This window comes from Trichechus manatus, unplaced genomic scaffold, assembly GCF_000243295.1.
Source record: "Trichechus manatus latirostris isolate Lorelei unplaced genomic scaffold, TriManLat1.0 scaffold00096, whole genome shotgun sequence".
Lineage (NCBI taxonomy): Eukaryota > Metazoa > Chordata > Mammalia > Sirenia > Trichechidae > Trichechus > Trichechus manatus.
Window position 1 is genome coordinate 8307044 of NW_004444032.1, and position 19370 is coordinate 8326413.

Below are 19370 nucleotides of genomic sequence, written 5' to 3' on the forward strand. Positions count from 1 at the left end.
AACGAGGTACAGGAGTCCAGTGACAAGGGCCAGAAGGCAGAAGGGGACAAGGAAGCTGGTGATAGGGAACCCAAGATTGAGTAAGGATATTGTTGATGTATTGTGAGATTGTTAACCATTGTCATAGAGCAACATTTGTAGTAACTGTTAAATGAGAAACTATTTTGTTCTGTAAGCCTTCACCTGAAATACAATAAAATATAAAAAAAAAAAAAAAAAAGAAAGTACTAAGGTCCTTCCCTCATGAAAAGATCAGATATTCACGGGAGGGGTGACAGTAAGCCTATAAAGGATGGATTAGCAATGTGTATTAATTCTGGAGTTTGGAAAAGCAGCAGAGAGGAAGACAGCAAGCTCTGCGGGGAAACCCTTCCAAAGGTCCCAAATTCTGAGATGCCAAACAGAGATTTGATCCTTAACAGAAAAAAAGTTTATGCATGTCTGTGCTAACCCTCTTAAAAAGGGGGATGAGGGACATCTTTTCCAATTCTTCCCTTATTTCCTCCGAAATTTTATTAGCCTCTCAATTTTTATTTTCTCCTCATTAAGGTTTTTCTCATTATACACTTGCAGAAGTTATTTTTTAATGAGGATTTGAGACTGTACTTTGCTTCCATTTTCATATTACTTCTTAAATAAAAAGTTCCTCAAATTTCCATATGTTTTGGTATACTCTCCAATCAATTTTAGATTTTAAATTACATGCTGAATGTTTCATCTTTGTCCAACTTCTTTTGATTATATTTAGACATATAAGAAACATGAAAAGTGGAAAAAGTGCCAAAAATTCCTAAAGTTCTTCCCTAATAAAAGAAAATAAGTTTTATCAGTTCTTCTGTTTGACCACTTAAAACAGAAGTAACGTTCGAAAGTTCTTAGCTGGCCTAAATGTTCTGTAAAAATTAACAAGCTAAATGGGTCCAAAATCACTAATACCAACAGTTCCTCATTCCTCTGTATATGTCGTGATAATATAAATTTTACCTGTCCTCAACCCCTTGGTACCGTACAGTTACGATTTTAGACATCCAAAGCTCAAAAACTAACATAGTCTAATACTCTACGAGAAGTTGTGTGAACAGCCATTGACAGTGTTAGAAGGCACACAAGACAACAGAGCATGACTCTTGGTCTTGTTCCCTAGGAAACCAAAGAAAATGCTGCAGAGAATATACTCCTTTACTTATGTTGTTATTTATATTTATTTTTTTCTGAAGTTTACTTAACATTCCATGAACTATATTATCAACCCTCACGACACTGCTGTGAAAAATGAATAGTATTATCTCTAAACTAGAAATGAAAAAAAAAAATCCAATAATTAAATCAATTTTTTTTAACCTAAATACTCTACACTCCCTAAATATAACAGAAATTTTTAGCTTTTTGACTATTAAGATTACAATGAAAACTGGGGCTATAAAGGAAATAATACTGTGAAAGGGAAGTTTTCTTTCCTGTGGCAGTTTATTTTTACATGGAATTAAACTGAAGGTGACCAAATTGAATTTAATCAAAACTGACAACCTGCTGAGTAGAAGATAAGCAGCACAGCTTAATGGATTGTAAGAAAACAGTTCTACACCTAAAACGTGTATTCTGCAGCAAGCAAAGAATTATACAAACTTATGACCACTTCCAAAATTTACAGTTATTCCTACACCACCTAGTACTGGCTATGGCGTATCACTTTCTACCCAAATCTGTGCAAATGTGGTCATTCCTCTCTCCTATAAACTATTAAATTTATCCATGTTTCTGTTTTTTCACATTTTAGAGATAATTCATAAAACATTATCTATTTAGGTCTCTCTATGAGTATCAGTTGGAAGCTTCCATAATTTCACAGCACAACCACTATTTTCTTAAATTCTAGTCTGGGTGTATGAAACGGGTTTTTACCAATGGGAGTCCAGTTTTACAAGTTCAAGATTTTACTAATAGCAAATTTTTGTATTTGCAAACAGGTAAATAAGGCCACGTACCTTATAGAAGAAAATAAGCCTAGTCCAAAAGGAACGAAACTCAAGGTTGATAAAAGTTTAATATATAATGTTTATTATAATTATGGTTCTACAAATACAATTTTCACTTCTATCATATAAGCAGGAATGTATAATAAAAGTATTTCTCAGTCTGATTTATTTTCTGATGACTATACAACATTTACAAATATTTTTGACTGTTAGTTCTCTTATCACCTTTACCTAATTCTTTAAGTATGAAATCACGGTATTGAATGATCATTATAAGACAAGGAGCTGAACTAGAAATCAAATGACTTTTCAGGCTTAACATAAAATATAAGTAAACCATTCATTAGACGGTTAACAGCACTGTTTATTTTAAAACCGGAAAAAAAATTATATAATAGTTTTTTTAAAATAAGTTTTTTATATGAATATAATCTAGGCTCTTACCTGTTGTAAAATGAGCACTGCATAAGTGGACTTTGTGGACTGGTAGCAATATTCGCTAATTCTGTTAGCCAATCCACCTCATTTTCACGGTAAGTATTTTCTGATATGTCTGAGGTATTTTGGTTCCAAGATGGTCTTGGATATTCTTGATGTGAAACATCTGAACTTAGCTGGAATATGGCAGATTGGGTAGGATCACTTTGAACAGCCTGAAGTTCAGGAAGGTCATCTGCAGATAAAAACACCCAAAATTACAAAAAGAAAATTACTAATACAGGGAACAATAGTATAATTACAGTTGGAATGGAAGTCCTCAAATTTAATTAATTAATTTTGTGAAAGGAAAATCACAAATTCAAAATTAAATTCAGTATGTTTTCTAGAATGAAACAAATTTCAACTTTTTACATAAAAGGGTCAACAGAGCTTGATGGAAAAGTAAACCCAATAAATATAAATGCAGTAATGACTTCACTACCTCAAACATGTAATTAACACAACTGGTCACAAATTGGAAAAACAGTGTTTGGTATGTGTTTTCTCAGTTTTTGTTTTTTTCCAGTTTTTATAGCTCACCTGGGAGTAATCCATATACCACTCAGACACTATTACATTTAATACGTTCATGAGGAAAAAGGCATTGTGTGTGTGTGTGTGTGTATTGCTCACACATGACATTAAACCATTATACAGATTACTGCAAGAATGAAAATAATAATTTCCAAAGATGAGAATACAGATCATACAAAATTTTAGGTACTATTTACTCAACTCTTATTTATGTTAAATTTCTTTTTACTAAGAAATTCTGAACTCAGTAGTATCTATTGGTTATTTTTAACTTTAAGTGTGTTCTCGAAAGGCAGTTCATGACAGACTTTCAGCTTCCCCAGAGAAAGCTTAGAAATACTACCATGTAACACTCATGTATACACCAAGGCTATAAATACCATAAGACCGAATTCTAAAAAAAAAAAGTGAATTATTAAAAAAAAAAAAAAAAAAAGAAACAGAAAATAAAGGAGAGAGAAAAAAGCATCTTGTAAGCCTTTAAAAAAACTCCTCTATGAAACATACATCTACAAACTATAGGTCTACTGGGTCTCTTCAACATACAAGTCAAGAAAACTCTTCCAGTCCCACGAGTTCTCCTAAAATGTCCCTAAAAAAGTACACATAATTCCTATCCAGGCAAATATCCCAGAGTATCCTACTAAAATTAAACACTGATTATAAAACTGACTAGAAATATCCACTTTCACAGAGCAGCAAAGCAGTCCTAAAACACCACAGTAATTTAAGACAGCCTCTCTAATTCTCATACTGGTGTAACTATTTCCCTCATTTCCATTACCCTTCCTTTGACAATCACTTTCTTATTTATTGTAAAAGGTTCATTTCTGTCTCTCAAGTTCAAGGAATTAATTACTTTTTACTGAAATCACTGAGAGGAGAGAGCATGAAGCTTTTGACCCTCTGTGGCTCTAAATTCCTGATTTCTTCCTGAAACCTAAAACGTGAGGATGGAGAATGAACTACCTGATTAAAATGGTGTTCCTTGCTCAACAGTAACCACTACTCAATGAATAGTAGGGTCCAGGAGACCCTTGGCATTCAAACAGGTTATGTCCCAAGATTTCCAAACCAAAACCAAAGCCAAAGCCATTGCCATCAAGTCAATTCTCACTCATAGCGACCCTACAGGACAGAGCAGAACTGCCCCATAGGGTTTCTAAGGCTGTAATCTCTATGGAGGCAGACTACCACATCTTTATCCTGCAGAGAAGCTGGTAGGTTAGAACTGTTGACTTTTGGTTAGCGGCTGAGCACTTAACCACTGTACCACCAGGGCTCCAGCATCCAAATATCCAAACACCACTCTAGAATATTATCTCCTTTTCATCGTTTATAAAACGGGGATAATCGTGTATACTCCTCAGAGTTCGTACAAACATTAAGTAAAACTACATATTAAATGGGCCAAAGCCAAGCTGAAAAGCTGGGCAATAAGCCAAAGTTATTCATTAGCTAAGTGATTTACTCTTAAACACTGGCCTCAAAGCAGTGTAATTCAAAGCTGTATCTGAACAAACCTACACATTTCTATATATCACATATCGCTGTAGTTCAAAAGAGTATGTTACACAGAACTGCAGTAGCTCAATAACAACAATAACCACAAATGTTATTCACAAATCCTCAAATTCCAAGAGTCCACTGTCATTTCCCCATCATACCTGCAAACCAGCCAGAAAGAATGGCCAAGTATAATTTATTAAGCTCACTGGGAGGATGTTTCAAAAGTACTATCTTTTGGAAAACCAATCCAGTCTTTCCCCACAAAGTAAAGCAGCTTGATTTGATCATTTTTAAATAAGAATCTATATAACCAAATGTTATATGTTGGTTTTAAGTTAACATTTTAAAAGCAGTAACAAGAGAGTCCTGAAAATTCCTAATGTACAAAAATATCACGTACTTTTTAGCAGGCGAAGGTAGGCAGAGGAGTTGACTAAACGTGAAAATTAATCTGAATCTTACTGAGATTCCTAAATAATTTTTAAATTTGTTTACCAAGCTCCATGTGCTCATCACAGGAGTTATATCCAGGTGAGGATGGCAAATTCTCATTACACTGCAGCAACTCCAATGAATCATTCATTCCTGAAGCTCTCTTGTCCATTACCAGCAGGAGTTTCTGTACTGCATTAGGCATCTGATTTGTCTTCACTTCCCACACCATGTTATGGTGCTCCGACTTAAAAATAAGGAAAAAAAGTCAAGTCTTGTGTAAGTATAAAATCAGAGACATCAAAAACTTCTATTCTTTTTTTTTAATGTAAGTATAAAATCAATCAGAGACATCACGAGTTATATTCTTTAGCTTAATCACAGATTGCTATTTGAATCCCTCTCAAACCCTTTAGTATCAGGCAGACTCCCTAATATCTTCAGCTACAATTGTGTTGTCAGCACTAAATTATACCTATATTCCAAAGGATTAATATTTTAAATTTATAAGTCTTTTCTTCTAAAAGAATACTAGCATGCTTATACAGTTATTTCTTCTTACATCTAGTAACTCTGAGACACAATTGTTAAGACCAAAAAAACAATTTTTTTTTACTTGTATCTTCAAATTTATTTAATACAACGTAAAGGTACTATACTAGTTGTAATGTTGGCCCTCAATGATAAACAAATTACCAGTGATCTCAAGGAATGTACACTTTAACGGAAAGATAAAACTATAGTTCTACAGAGCAGGGGTTAACTATGAATGTGCATAAAAGAAGAGAAACCTACTGAAACTCCCATGAGCAAACTCAGAGTTACAAAGTACTGAACGAGATCAGGAAAATGTAGAATCAGTATCATTAGAAGGTAAGAAGGCCCTGCATGTCATGTGGTCACGGGCACTAAGCTAAGGTTGACTGGTATCAGAATCTTCAATACTAGTTTCTGAAATAGGTTGGTTTTTTTTTTTTTGTTTTGTTTTTTTTAGTTTTTAGTAGACAAGAGTAAGGACTCTGAAATCAGGCTGCCTAAATTTACATCCCGGAAATTTGCCACTTACTAGTTATGTGCCCTGGACAATTAACTTAAAAGCTGTAAGTCTTGTTTATAAAATGAAGATAATAGAAGCACCTACCTCACAGGTTGTTGTGAAAACTCAATGAGATAACAGATGTAAAATAGATGCTTAGGCTAATGTAGAGTGACTACTAGTAGCAATTAGCAGACATTCGCGGAACCACTGAGGATTTCCGAACTGAGGTCTGACACGATCAGAACTATAAACACTCTCTTTGAATCTATACAAAATAATGCTGAAGCACTACAGGAGTACGCAGGAACATCTATAACAAACATTTAAGGGAGGGTGCATTAAAAAAATACTATTCACAGTCCCAATTTCCGTCTACATAAGCTACCTGTCCCCAGCTTCCTCTGCAAGAGTTCTCATAAAAGTAAAGGTAACTCGTAGTATCAACACAGATTCTTTATTATTATAAAACAAAAGAGGGGAACCAGACATTCTATGTGACTTCTCTGAACAGCTAATATTAACAATTCTAATACCAGATTTTAAATATTTTAAATATTTCCAATATAAATCTCCATATTTTAGGTATACAGAACATAATTTAACTTTTCTTGCTGATTCAAATGTACTGTGCTTCACACACAGATGGGATTTGCAGAAGTAAACCCCAACTGCAATAGGAAAGTTGAAAATGGTCCCATTAACTTTCTACCTGTAGTATGAAATTCAGAGTTTGCACTACACACATATATCCTCAGAGCTATTCTTTGTGTACAAAACAGTGCTGCTCTTAGGGTCAACAAAAGCAGAGTTGCAGTATATCTTGCCCTCCCCTTCCCTTAACAGAGCTTTTTGGTTTTTTCTGGTGGCACAGTGGTTAACAACTTGGCTGCTAACCAAAAGGTGAGCAGTTTGAATCCATTAGCCGCTCCCTGGAAACCCTATGGGGCAGTAGTATTGTCCTATAGGGTCGCTATGAGTCAGAATCAACTCAAAGGCAACAGGTTTGGGTTTTTCCGTTTCTAGCTAGAATTCCTTATTAGTGCTTTCTGCAATGTCTCCACCATTCACAATTTACAGCACATTAGCATGTCCCTGCAACTTCTCTCATTTCTTCAGCACCCTGTCTTAGTTATCTACCATCAGCCCAACGCCACACTCCTTAAGAAGAAAAAAAAAGGCCCATTAATTTCAAAACAGAGCTACCCCCAAATAGTAAAAAGGATCAAATAAATATTTCCTGAACTTGAGTTCTATGTGTTTGGACCTCTCAATGTTCAAAGCTATCAAAAGTTTGGTCTTTAGATAACTGAGGTTTTGCTAGTGTAAACCTACTGTACAGTATAAGAGAGCCTAAAGTCAACAGACTAGAGTTTCGCCCTTGCTGGCTGCGTTACCTGGGGGCAGGTCACTTAACCTGTCTCAAGGTACTGCACAGGGCTCTAGTAAGAATAATATACATTAAAACAAAATTCAAAACTATACATAAATGCAATTTTCTGTCATTTTTCTCTCTGTCAAAATATTCTGGGGGAAACTAGGCCTCTGATACAGTAAAGGAATACCACAAGAGTCCTTACTCAAAAATACTCCCCCACATATGTTACATCAATTAGATGCACATTTTTTATTAACAAGCTCCTCTTCCAACTATCTCCCGGTAGAGCTAACCCTATTGTTCATGCTTTTGTATACTGCTTTAGTATTAAAGGATTCAACACAACTCTCCTTGTATTTTAGTTAACTCTACACGTCGTATCTCCTGTAGATCAGTGATTCTCAAAAGGGAAGAGTAAAATTATCCAGCAGTTGTACTTTGAAATGTCAGGTTCAATATTACAAATTTTTACCGGGTAGGGATGAGAAGACTCTGATGTTGTTATGCAAACTTTAGGAAGTAAATAAAAACTTAGAAAGATAGGAGAGGAAGACAGGACTAGACATAGCTAAGTCTCAGTGAATGAGAAAGAAGGAAATCAGGTTTTACTAAATGCCTACCTACTATGTGCAAAACATTTCCACATACTTCATCTAACGATATTTAAACCTCAAAACAGCTGTGAACAAAATATTATGGATGAGGAAAACAGAATTACTGAATGCAATCATTTTCTTTTTAAAGATGAAAACAGAAAAAAAAAAAAAAAAAAAAAGGATCTAGACCAACATAGGTTACACCATTTTCAAGTGCCTGTTCTTCCCCGAGTCCTTACCTTTCCAGTGACATTACTGATTTTCATGGTAGGATCTTCTATAAGCTCTCTCCTAATATAAGGTCACTATGAGTCGGATCGACTCCAAGGCAACGGGTTTGGTTTTTTAATTCTGAACAACTTCTATACCAAGTCCAGACTACACACTCAAATTGTTTGGAGAAATGAAAAGAAGGTAATTTCCAATTAATTTGTATTTTTTACATGAGGTATTTAAAATAGATCATATAATTACAAGCTAAAATGAGCCTCCTTAACAAACTATACTAAATGCAATTTTCTATACAGAAAGCAGTAAGGGACCTTAATGCAGTTCTTTCAGAATATTTTCAACAGAAACATCTTCAAACACAAGATTACACAGAAGTGTTTCTGCAGCTCTAATATTCCACTATGCTAAGAAAAAAAAACAAACATCTACAGTAGGTAGTACTGTTTTGGTACAATATATCACTGTGGAATACCACTTACCACCTGTGCAACCCTGAACAATGTAACCTCTATGCCAGTTTTCCTATTTGTAAGTGGAACTAGTAACTATCTACCTTTCAGAATTATTGTAGGTATAAAAGATAATAAATCTTACATCCCTACCTAGCTCCAAAGCACTCTTCCATTTCATCACCCACTGCTGCCCAAACTTCCCTGTGTTTACTACCCAAGCACATTTAGACAAGTTCTTTCAATATCATGCTGATTTGACATGAAATGCTGGTAACATAAAACTCCTAATACACAAGACCATCCATAAAACTGTTTAAATACAGCACTGTCAATTCAAATAGTACTTAAGATGAATTGTATGAAAAAACTTGTAATCTTCTGAAATAATGTAAAAATTCATATCAGAAGAAAACTTGACAGGTTTTCCTAAACTTGATGGTAACCCTAAAAATTTATACAGTCACTATGAGTCGGAACTGACTTGACGGTAATGGGTTTGGTTTTTGTTTTTTTTTTTTAAATAATAATTTGTGAATCAGAAAAGAACTTTCTAAAGCTACTACCAATAACTTTTGGAAAGCCCTGGTGGTGCAGTGGTTAAAGCACTTGGCTGCGAACCAAAAGATCAAAGGTTACAATGCTCTGCGGGAGAAAGATGTGGCAGTCGGCTTCCGGTAAAGATTTACAGCCTTGGAAAACCTGTGGGGCAGTTCTACTCTGTCCCAGAGGATCTCTATGCGTCTAAATAGACTTGACAGCAGTGGGTTTTTACCAATAACTTAAAAAAAATTCAATCAACTGTATTAAAGAAAATATTATTTTTCTATTCTCTTTAGAAAATGACAATGTAAGTTGTGATATGAAGCACCAAAGTACATGCAGATCAAATTATGAAGGAATATGGACATGATGTGATTAATAAACAGTTGATAAACAAGAATATTATGTTGTGTCACTTTTTTCTGAATTTTGTGATACAGTATTTGTCATTTTTTAAAATATGTAATTAGCTGTAATTTATTTTGTCATTCTAAGTAAATACTCACTTTCACACTTAAAAGACAATACAGTAACCAGGCATTGTTTCATAATCAAAAAAGTAATTTATGACCAAAAAGTCCAGATATTTTCATTTTAAACAAATCAGGAGGCCAGTTTGCAACTCTCCCTGAAAAACCTTCAGGGCCTAGCAGTTTATTCATTAAGTCCATGCCACATGCCTGGTGCTCCGCCGGGCACGTGGACAGCAAGGTGAGTCCAAAGAAGTTAAAACACGGCGGAGGAGAACCGTTAAAGTGACAGCACCATGTGTGAAGTCTAAGTATGCACTGTGGAGTACGAAAGATTGGGGAGACTCGTGTGTGGGAAATTCTAATGTAAGTAGGAGTTTAAGAAGTAAACAAAGGAGAGGGTCTCCAGTCAGAAAGTAAAGGTAATTGGGCATATGAAACTAAGTAAGATGGAAACAAGGAAGTGAAATCAAATTTTCATTCTATAAATAATCCGTCAATTTATGAGAAAGAGCATTATTTTGCTGCAAAGTGGTTAAATGACTTCATTAGAAAGTATACAGTAGCTCAAAAACATAATGAGTGGGTTTAAATTCTTTTAAACATAATTCAAATTTCCTTAAAACTTTGTCAAACATTGCCCACCCAACAAAAACTGAATATTTTAACAGAGTAAACAGATGACCATGACACTCGTTTGCAAGCTAAAGCAAAAGACTATAGTAAAAAAATAAACAAGCCAAGACCAAACCTAGGAGGAAGACATCACAAATTTAGATCGTTATCAAGAGTTAAACAATAGAACAGTAAGTATTTACAAATGTTAAGTCAAATTTTTTCTAACTCTCAAAAGGTAAGTTTCAAAACCACTGTTGGGGTCATCCGTTACTGCTATTTAGAGGGAAATAAATCGAAAACGCTCCAGTGCTTCCCAGTATAGACAATTACCTTTCACCCTCCTCCCGTACTGGCATCAGTGTCACCCTTCAGCTAAAAAATGTGAGCGCTGCTCTGCTGTTAGTGTTCCTTTTAAAAAACTATTCGTGCTGAAAACCCCCTAAGAATGAATTCTAGACTGGGTAGAGGGCAAAGCGGAAGGTGAAAACCCCTAGACAGCACGCAGAGTTTAAAGAAGATACAAACACCGCCCGGACCGCGGCTATCGACTTCAACAGGACTTTTGGTTTTGAATTAGCCTGCGGCAGCAGCATAGGTTGGAAGGCGGAGACTGGGATCGCCTGCCAAGCCTCCACTCTAGGTCACAGAGGCAGCGCCGCCCGGTCCACGCCAAGTCCATCCCCCACCTCTTTCGCCATTCATCGCCCTCCCCCCATCATGTGACCGCAGCCTGGACTCCAGGCTTGTTTTTCCCCTCGGCTCAGCCCCATCGCGCAGGCGCCTCGAAGCCCATTCATTCGAACTGCGTAACAATGAGCCCCGGGGCCCAGCGGCTTCGCCAGCTTCCCGTAACGGCCCGAGCCCCTCTCGGCCCACAAGGAGGAGGTGCCTCACTGGGGTCCCCCACCCCTAGCCGGCCCCCAACTCCAGGCCAGCCTCCGACCCCCACCCACACACAGGGAGCTGAAGTCAAACTTTCCTGGGTAGCCCCGGCGCTGCGCCGACCCCTTCCCCCGCCCCAGCACGTCCCATCTCCGCACCCGGCCCGGCCACCCACCGCGCGATCCGGCCCGAAGCGCAGTTCTCGCCCAGACTCCTCCCAGCCCCCGCCCCCGGAGACCCCCTCAAGCCGCCGCAGCCGCGAAGCCCAGGTGAGCTCGCGGAAGGCGCCGTTGCAGTGGGTTCACACCGAGCAGTTATCGGACAGTTAACTGCCCCCAGCCTCAGGGCAGCCCTTCAGGAAAAAAAGAAGCGCAACACTGAGCTCGCCCGGCCGCCCGATCCCCTCGGGCTCCTGCCCCTCCCTTCCCCACCCCCACCCCTTCCCGAACTGAAAGACAACAAACCCGCCGCCGAGTGCGGGTAGCCCAGGCCCGGGCCGTCCTGGCCACGACAACACCACCAACAGCTCGCGTACCCCCTATCTGACTAATGCTGGCTTCTCCGGCGCGCGTTACTACTCCGGCCGCCGCTCTTACTCCTCAACCGAAACTTTGCTACTTACCAAACCCGTCGCCATTACCAAGTCTTTCAAGCCTCGTCTTCCCCCCCTTCAACCCCCCGGGGGTTGAGCCTCCGCCCAGGTCTTTCGCTCTCTCATTGGTCTGCCGAGCTGCCATTCGATTCTTCCACTTTTCCATTGGGTGATCCTGTGGCCATCTCACGGGGCGGGGTTGTATTGACTTTTGTGTTGTGTTTAGTGGAGAAGATGGCGTGTCAATCACTAGAATGAGTGCTTCGGATTGGATTACTGCCTAGACTCCGGGGTCTCAAACCAAACTTTGCCCCCGAAATGGATTATGGGTTCGTAGTCCCAACCCTGGTAAATTGCGGACGGGAGGAACCGGCTGGACTACATATCCCAGAAGGGCGTGTACAGTGCAGGCTTGATAGTAAACAAGAGTCATAGGGACACGTGTATCAGCTCGTTTGTTTTGGTATCTGGGACAAAAAGGAGGGGGCGGAAGAAAGGACTGTTTTAAAGCTTGGGGCTTTTCTCTTCTTCTGGGCCTCTCGTAGCACCCAGAGCAACCCAAGCCTCCCGAAACACGCTTTCCGAGCCATAAACAGCCAAGTTGTTCGCAGCTCAAAGTTTGGCAGGAAGCCAAGGTATTGTTTTAGTGCAAGGGGAAGGAGATGACTGCACAAACGGAAGCAGTGTAGCCTCGCGAAGCACCCGGTCACCCACAAATCACGGGCCCAGTCTTGATGGAGATAATAAAAGTGTTGCTAGGCTCCTGTGGGAAGAACAAGAACTTCTTCATCTTCTCTGCCTTACCTCGCCACCCGTAGGACAGTAATTCAAGATTTCTTTACCGAGTTGGTTCAATTCACCCAAAATTTGTTGAACGCCTGCTGTGTGCCGGGCACTGTGAGGCTTGGGGAGGGCAGTGAGAGAAGCTCAGGCTCTGGAGAATTTACGAAGCTCAGTTGTCTTAGTGGAAGCTGTGAGTGAGCGATTACTACTGGCTTTGAAATGGAGGCAAGTCATAAAGCTGTGTTTTTCATACTGACCAGCTTGCTCGTTCGTTGGTAGAGGTAATATAGAGAGGTATAATGCGTAACTTAAGACTGATCTGTGAGTCATTTTCTGTAAGTTTCTGTGGTGAGTTTTTGTGAGCCATTTTTCCCCTCCAGACGGCTTCCCATTTATGAAACAAAACTGTCCTTCCACTTTGTTTCCACTAGGAGTTACTCCTTAAGCTACTAATGCTCTGACTCACCAGGGGATGATGATGACTTCTCTGCTTTATAGCTTGATTCACTTTAAACATGGTTGTCCCTCACAGTCGGGCGCATCCAGTCCATAACTGATGTTTTTCCCACTCATATTACAAAGGCACTATTAAACTTTTTTCCCTTTGAACTTAGTGTTTCATTGTTTAAGCTATGCTTTTAGGTTTTATACCTTTAGATCACTGCATATACGCTTAAAATTTAGATGAGGAACTTACATTAGAAAGAAACCTGTGAAGTTAAACTTTTGACAAAAGTTAAACTGTTAACAAGTACTTCTTTAAAACCTCCCTACATTTAATTTTCAAGTCTTATCTATCTGAAAGTCACATAACAAACCAAGAAATCCGAAATAATCTCCATATGTTGAAACAAGTTTTAAAATTTCCTTCGTGCTTATAAATTCTTTTGAATCCTTTAAGTGAAATTATTTAAAGTAGTCCTCCCTACCGTGTGATCAAAGATTTAATTTCTATATTCACAATTGGTAATTAAACATGTTCTTTCTTAAAACAGTTCAGAGGGAGAAGAGCCAACAAAATGTATAAATTTTTCCCCAAGAAAAAAGGACAGAATTTGAATTTATCATCTTTCAGAGATTAATAGTGATCCAAACAATAACTGTTTTGCTGTTAATTTGTGTATATGCTTGTTTTTTCACAGTTGAGGGGTATTATTGTGTCCCTAAATTGAAAATGCATAATCCAGTTTAATTTCTTGACAAAAAGAACTCACCTGATCATTTAAAATCAAGATCTGAGTATCTATCTAACTCCCTCCAGGAAACTAGAAAGATATACCCTTCCCCTAAAAGAATGATCTCTCACAGTTTGAGTCATTCCTTACCTTATTTTAAAAGTTCAAACTATTTGAAACAAATTTTATCAAAAGTCTTCATGGAGATTTTTTTTTCATTCATTCATTCAAAAACAGCTAGTTCCTACTATTTGTTGACCACTGTGCTAATTGGTGAGGATACAAATACAAAAGACATCTTCCTATACTTCATTTCATTTTTATGAAGTCTTTCAATGTAAGTAAAATTCAGATAGTTCAGTCACAACTGATTATAAATACCCATATTAGCATTCTTACATAATTTTAGGTGGACAATTAGTCCCATCTTCTCTCTTTCCCGAAGCTAGATGACCACATCAGTTAGCTTATATTACAGTAAAACCTGTGAAATCCGAAACCCGTTTAAGATGGAAACCTGTCTGAGAAGGAAAACTCAAGTATTTTCCACTGAAACAAGCAATAGAAAAGTGGTAAGACTGCACCTTGTGAGAGACAGAAAACTTGCAAGACCTGGAAAAACAAGGCAGTCCCGCTGATTTTCAGCTCTCACAGGTTTCACTGTATTTAAAACAGGAACAGCATCACTGATTCTTGGATGACTAACAAAATCAGCCAACTTATAAGCCAGAACAAGGCTGAAAGTACAAAACTAGTAAGACTTCTTTGGAAAGTTTTATATATGTAAATCCTACTCTTGGATTAAAATGGATATAATTACAGAAATATTTATGTCCAGATGTTTCCATGATAAAACTGACATAAAATCAGTTCCTTTAAATACACCTAATACATCTACTCTTGTTTAGTACAGACACAATAGTCACACACATATACACATAAACTCTGCCACAATTTGTCAAGAAATTGTCAAATCACGATGTATTTTTAACCGTTTGTAAAATTACTTGTTATCATAAAGAAACATCAGTTTCTAATTTGTTAAAGATAGTAAACACGCACACACAAGATCAATGCTATTTAGGGGTAAAATGAAACAATATATTTCACATTTTCACATCTGGCACACTACTTTACTGGGAAAAGAAAGATCACATGGCATTGCCTGAAATGTGGAGACTTATCACTGTCCAAATTGTCAAAAGGTGAGGTTGTCTCAATTCTTACTCCAACTTCTTTTTGTCGAAATTCTTTTTATTATATGGAACACTTATATTCAACATTATCAAAACATACTTCACACTACTTTTAATTTTAGAAGCCAGCATTCCTTATAATTCTATTTCCCACTTAGATATTGACATTTAGATATTAGAATCACTTCTTCAGCTTTTTAACAAAGCCTTAGCTTATACAGATGTATTACTTACTCATCTAGCCTTACACATTAATTTCCTCTAAGAATGCCAAAGGTCATCTAATCCTGGTTATAAATATTTCGTGAGAAAATTAACCCACTACCATCGATTCTGACTCAATAGCAACCCCACAGGTTTCCAAGGCTTACTGTAAATCTCTCTAGAAGCAGACTGTCACATCTTCCTCTTATGGAGCCGCTGGTGGTTTCAAACTGCTGACCTTCTGGTTAGCAGCTGAATGCTTTAACAAGCTCTGGAAAGGAAAATGACTCAGCACTTTTCTTTTTTTTGAGCATAATCCAAAATGTAGTTTTTATTTGTTTTTAATTGAGTTATTTGATTATTTTATTTTATTGTGCTTTAGGGGAAAGTTTACAGCTCAATTTCTCATTCAAAAATTTATACACATATTGTTTTGTGACATTGGTTGCAATCCCCTCAGCACTTTTCTTAATCTTACATACTTCAATAAAATCCAAAGTTCCTTGCATCATATTCGAGAGTTTATAATAGTAACCCAAATACATTCACCCAATTTGTATCACACGTAATATATGTTAAAACATATGCACTGAGCCCTAGTTCATACTGATACACAGGAAAAACACATCTGTCTATATATTTATTTAAAACAAATAAGGGAAAACACCTCAGTGTTAAAAGAATATTCTGTGAGAACTCCTTTCCCTACCCATCGCTATCGAGTAGATTGCGACTCATAGCAACCTTTCCTTAGCCACATACAATTGAATCAGGAGACTCCACCTTTAAGACCACAACAGTTGCCAAATAGTAAAGACTCTTGGTTAGTGATTAAATGATGACATCCATAAGCGAAATGTGAAGTATTTTAATTAGATAATTTTCCACATAAATTCCCAAGTTAGCTGGATTTATTTATTTGGTTATTCTAAATGGCCAAATTAATCTGCAGTGAGTCACATTTCACATATGACTAAGAGTTAAAACAAAAATAACTACTGCCACACATATTTCTTGCATTGTGTCCAGGAGTTAACTTTCACATAAGCCACATTTCTATCATGCTTTTCACTGCACTATGCATTATAGTTACATTAAAGCAACAAGCAAGAAAACAAGTCTTTATTAAAAACCAGTTCACATATTTTATTATAAAACTGTGCTTTATTATAAGGAAAATTTAAATATAACCAACAATACTGAAAATAATGTAACTGGCATTTACAGCCTTGGTCAGAGTTCTTTATTAAACAGGCATTTGTTTGCTGTTCTATGAATAGTTAACCATCAGCTTCTGCAACAAAACAGGTTACTTGAAAAGGTGAGTAAAGAATACATAATGATGAACCAGAATTCTGGGTTCTTTGTTTTTTTCTTGTTTAACATATGGCTTTTAAAATAAAATCTGAAGTAAAACAGAAAACACATCTTCATGTAGAGAGCTATTTTTTCCAACAAGGTCTTGTAAAAACGTTCTAAAACGTGGCAGAAGTTATACCTTTACATACTTTATATAACTTTTTACATATACATTATCCAATTAATATATTCTAACCATGTTTTCATATACAAGTGGAACTATAAACATTCCCTAACAAGACCAAACTATCCACAGAATAATTTTACCCATGCCCATATATTTTTTTGAAACGTTTCCCAAAATGAAATTTCTCATTTAAAAGTGAACAACTGGTTAGAATTAGTATCTCTAGACATTGGTGTCATGTGGGCCTAGAAGGCATATAATAGTATACTGCTTTGATTGAATATAATTCAGTTCATCTTATATAGCAGAAGAATAAGCACATCAATTATCATATTATGTTAAAGTTGAATTCATTCTGCACTTTACTATGAATCTACATTAAAGCAAATGGCAAAGCCTACTGGTAATATGTGGTATGGGCAGAAACTCCTTTTAATCTTTGAATATGGCTTTGCTTATAAATATTTATTTCTACCACCTTGGAGAAAGTTTTTAAAGGTTAAAAGACAAGTGAAAAACCTTTCTCAGCGGCTGCTGACCCACGAGATCCCAGGTTTGCAACTATTCTAAGGAAAACCAGAAGCCGACTGGGAGCAAATGTCTGCAAACAATTGTATTACATAGGCCTAGTGAAGAATAAAGAAATAACCTGTGGGCATGTTACTACGGAATCCAAAATAATTTTCAGCACGGGAGAGTTTTTTTTGTTTGTTTACTATCTATAAGATCTTAGGCTTTTAACAGACAAAACATAATGCCAGATCTAACAAATTTAAATAGCCTTTTTTAAAACCTCATTTGTGACTCAGAATGCCAAACTCAAAATTTTAAAGATAAAGAATTCAGAAAATTATAAAATTAAAAAGGAAGCGAAGATATATGCTTACTGAGGAAAAAATGTGTTAATGATCTCATATCTAAAACTTCTTTTCTCTATTAATATAATGACTACAGTGCCTGACATTAAAACCACTGGAATATGTAGATTACTGACATTATGCCAAAGAAGTCAAATGTACTTTATTGCAAAAATATAAATGGTTTTAAAATTGCATATGATGTTCTATACCATGTTGCCAATAGTCCAAGGCCAGCAAATAACTTAAGCCAGAAAAATTTTAAAACAAGAATTATTAAAATTGTACTTACTATACATAATGAGTTGTAAAAAGAATGTGATGCCATGCTGTATAGCATGATTCATTGCCAAGTTCCCTCCTACATGGGCACAGTCGCTAACATATCAATTTTGAATAAGTCAAAACGAACACATGTTGTCTACGATAACATCCTTTAATTATCTTCTTAAATACTGATTCACTCAATATATTACAATCATTTGAATAAACATTTCAGTCAAATCATAATTGTATGGAGTAGAAAGTCATTTTGTCAGTATGTGGAATTTTTTATGATCTAAGTACTTAGAAAGTGATGTTAAAGCCTATTGACTATTAAATCACTACTCTGTTTACTGATACATTGTAAGTGTAAAAAAAGGAAAAACCTGAAATCACAGAAAATGCTTGGCATCTACACAAACACATTCTCAGTGGACTAACCACTACTGTGTAATTTTGTCACTACAAGTCTTCTTGCTCCATGCTTTCGCTTCACGCAGTGGGTTCAACAATATCCATGTTTGTTCCAAACAGGGCAACTAACTGTTCTTCGTAGGTGGTGATGTTCCTTTTCATAATTTCCATGCAAGGTCCCAAAAGCCTTTCAAATGCTTGCACATCCATGGCTAAGAAAAGAAGAGAGTAAAAGAAAATTACATTCTCTGCAAATCTACAGAATTTCTAAGTCATTTAAGATACCCATTCTGCATATATCAATAATGCAATGGTATTTTTAGGTAAATATTGTAAAATACAAAAAAAAAAGATAAAAACATTTCACTGCAAAAGGAAGCAGCCAGGGCCATCTGGAGCCATACTCTCAGGTCCCTCCATAGTATGGTGTGCAGTGCTAGGCTGCGGGGAGGTTCCTGGTCCAGGCTATTAAATGACTGTCATGGCAAGGTCTGGGAATTTTGAAAAATTAATTCATTTTGATGCTTCCACCTTAGTATTATGAACTCTGCAAAGGCTGGGAAAGTGTTTTCTATCTTGTTTTTCCTTCTCAGGGTTTCTAATGCCATGCTGTGAAAACTGAATGTTACCTTTTATAATTTTTATTCTTTTGTACTATTGTCTAGTCATTTCAAAACGGCAGCCAAAGTAATGCTTTTGTTCACTTTCTTTTATTTTTTATTGTACTTTAGATGAGGTTTTACAGAACAAACTAGCTTCTCATTAAACTGTACACTGAGAAGGACATCATGCTTGGTAAAGTAGAGGGTCAGCGAAAAAGAGGAAGACCCTCAACGAGATGGACTGACACAGTGGCTGCAACAACGGGCTCAAGCATAACAATGATTATGAGCATGGCGCAGGACCAGGCAGTGTTTCGTTCTGTGGTGCACAGGGTCACTATGAGTCGGAACCGACTTGACGGCATCTAACAACAACAATACATATTGTTTCATGACATTGGTTAACAACCCCATGACACATCAACACTCCCTTTTAAACCTTGGGTTCCCTACTACCAGCTCTCCTGTCCCCTCCTGCCTTCTAGTCCTTGCTTCTGGGCTGGTGTGCCCCTTTAGTCTCGTTTTGTTTTATGGGCCTGTCTAATCTTTGGCTAAGGGATGAACCTCAGGAGTGACTTCATTACCTAGCTAAATGGGTGTCCAGGGGCCATACTCTCGGGTTTTCACCAGTCTCTGTCAGGCTAGTAAGTCTTGTCTTTTTTG

General features: G+C 37.0%; 2 protein-coding genes across 4 annotated transcripts in view; both read right to left on the minus strand.

Moving 5' to 3' along the window:
• The window catches only part of HBP1 (HMG-box transcription factor 1), a 32998-nt gene extending 21174 nt beyond the window's left edge, over window positions 1-11824 (minus strand). Inside the window, exons 1-3 of one of the 3 annotated variants that reach the window (XM_004382600.2) lie at window positions 11757-11824; window positions 4995-5178; window positions 2421-2649 (exon numbers count right to left, since the gene is read on the minus strand). In XM_004382600.2, the coding sequence (XP_004382657.1) occupies window positions 2421-2649; window positions 4995-5178; window positions 11757-11771 (428 nt within the window). In that variant the 5' untranslated portion in view covers window positions 11772-11824. Of the gene's footprint in view, window positions 1-2420; window positions 2650-4994; window positions 5179-6072; window positions 8089-8180; window positions 9240-11756 lie in introns of those variants that run through there. The other 2 variants (XM_023737045.1, XM_023737046.1) reach the window with 2 other exon arrangements.
• Window positions 11825-15547: 3723 nt separating this feature from the next.
• The window catches only part of PRKAR2B (protein kinase cAMP-dependent type II regulatory subunit beta), a 101297-nt gene continuing 97474 nt past the window's right edge, over window positions 15548-19370 (minus strand). The window contains exon 11 of the mRNA XM_004382602.2: window positions 15548-18317. Within this exon, the coding sequence (XP_004382659.1) occupies window positions 18184-18317 (134 nt within the window). The 3' untranslated portion in view covers window positions 15548-18183. The remainder of the gene's footprint in view (window positions 18318-19370) is intronic.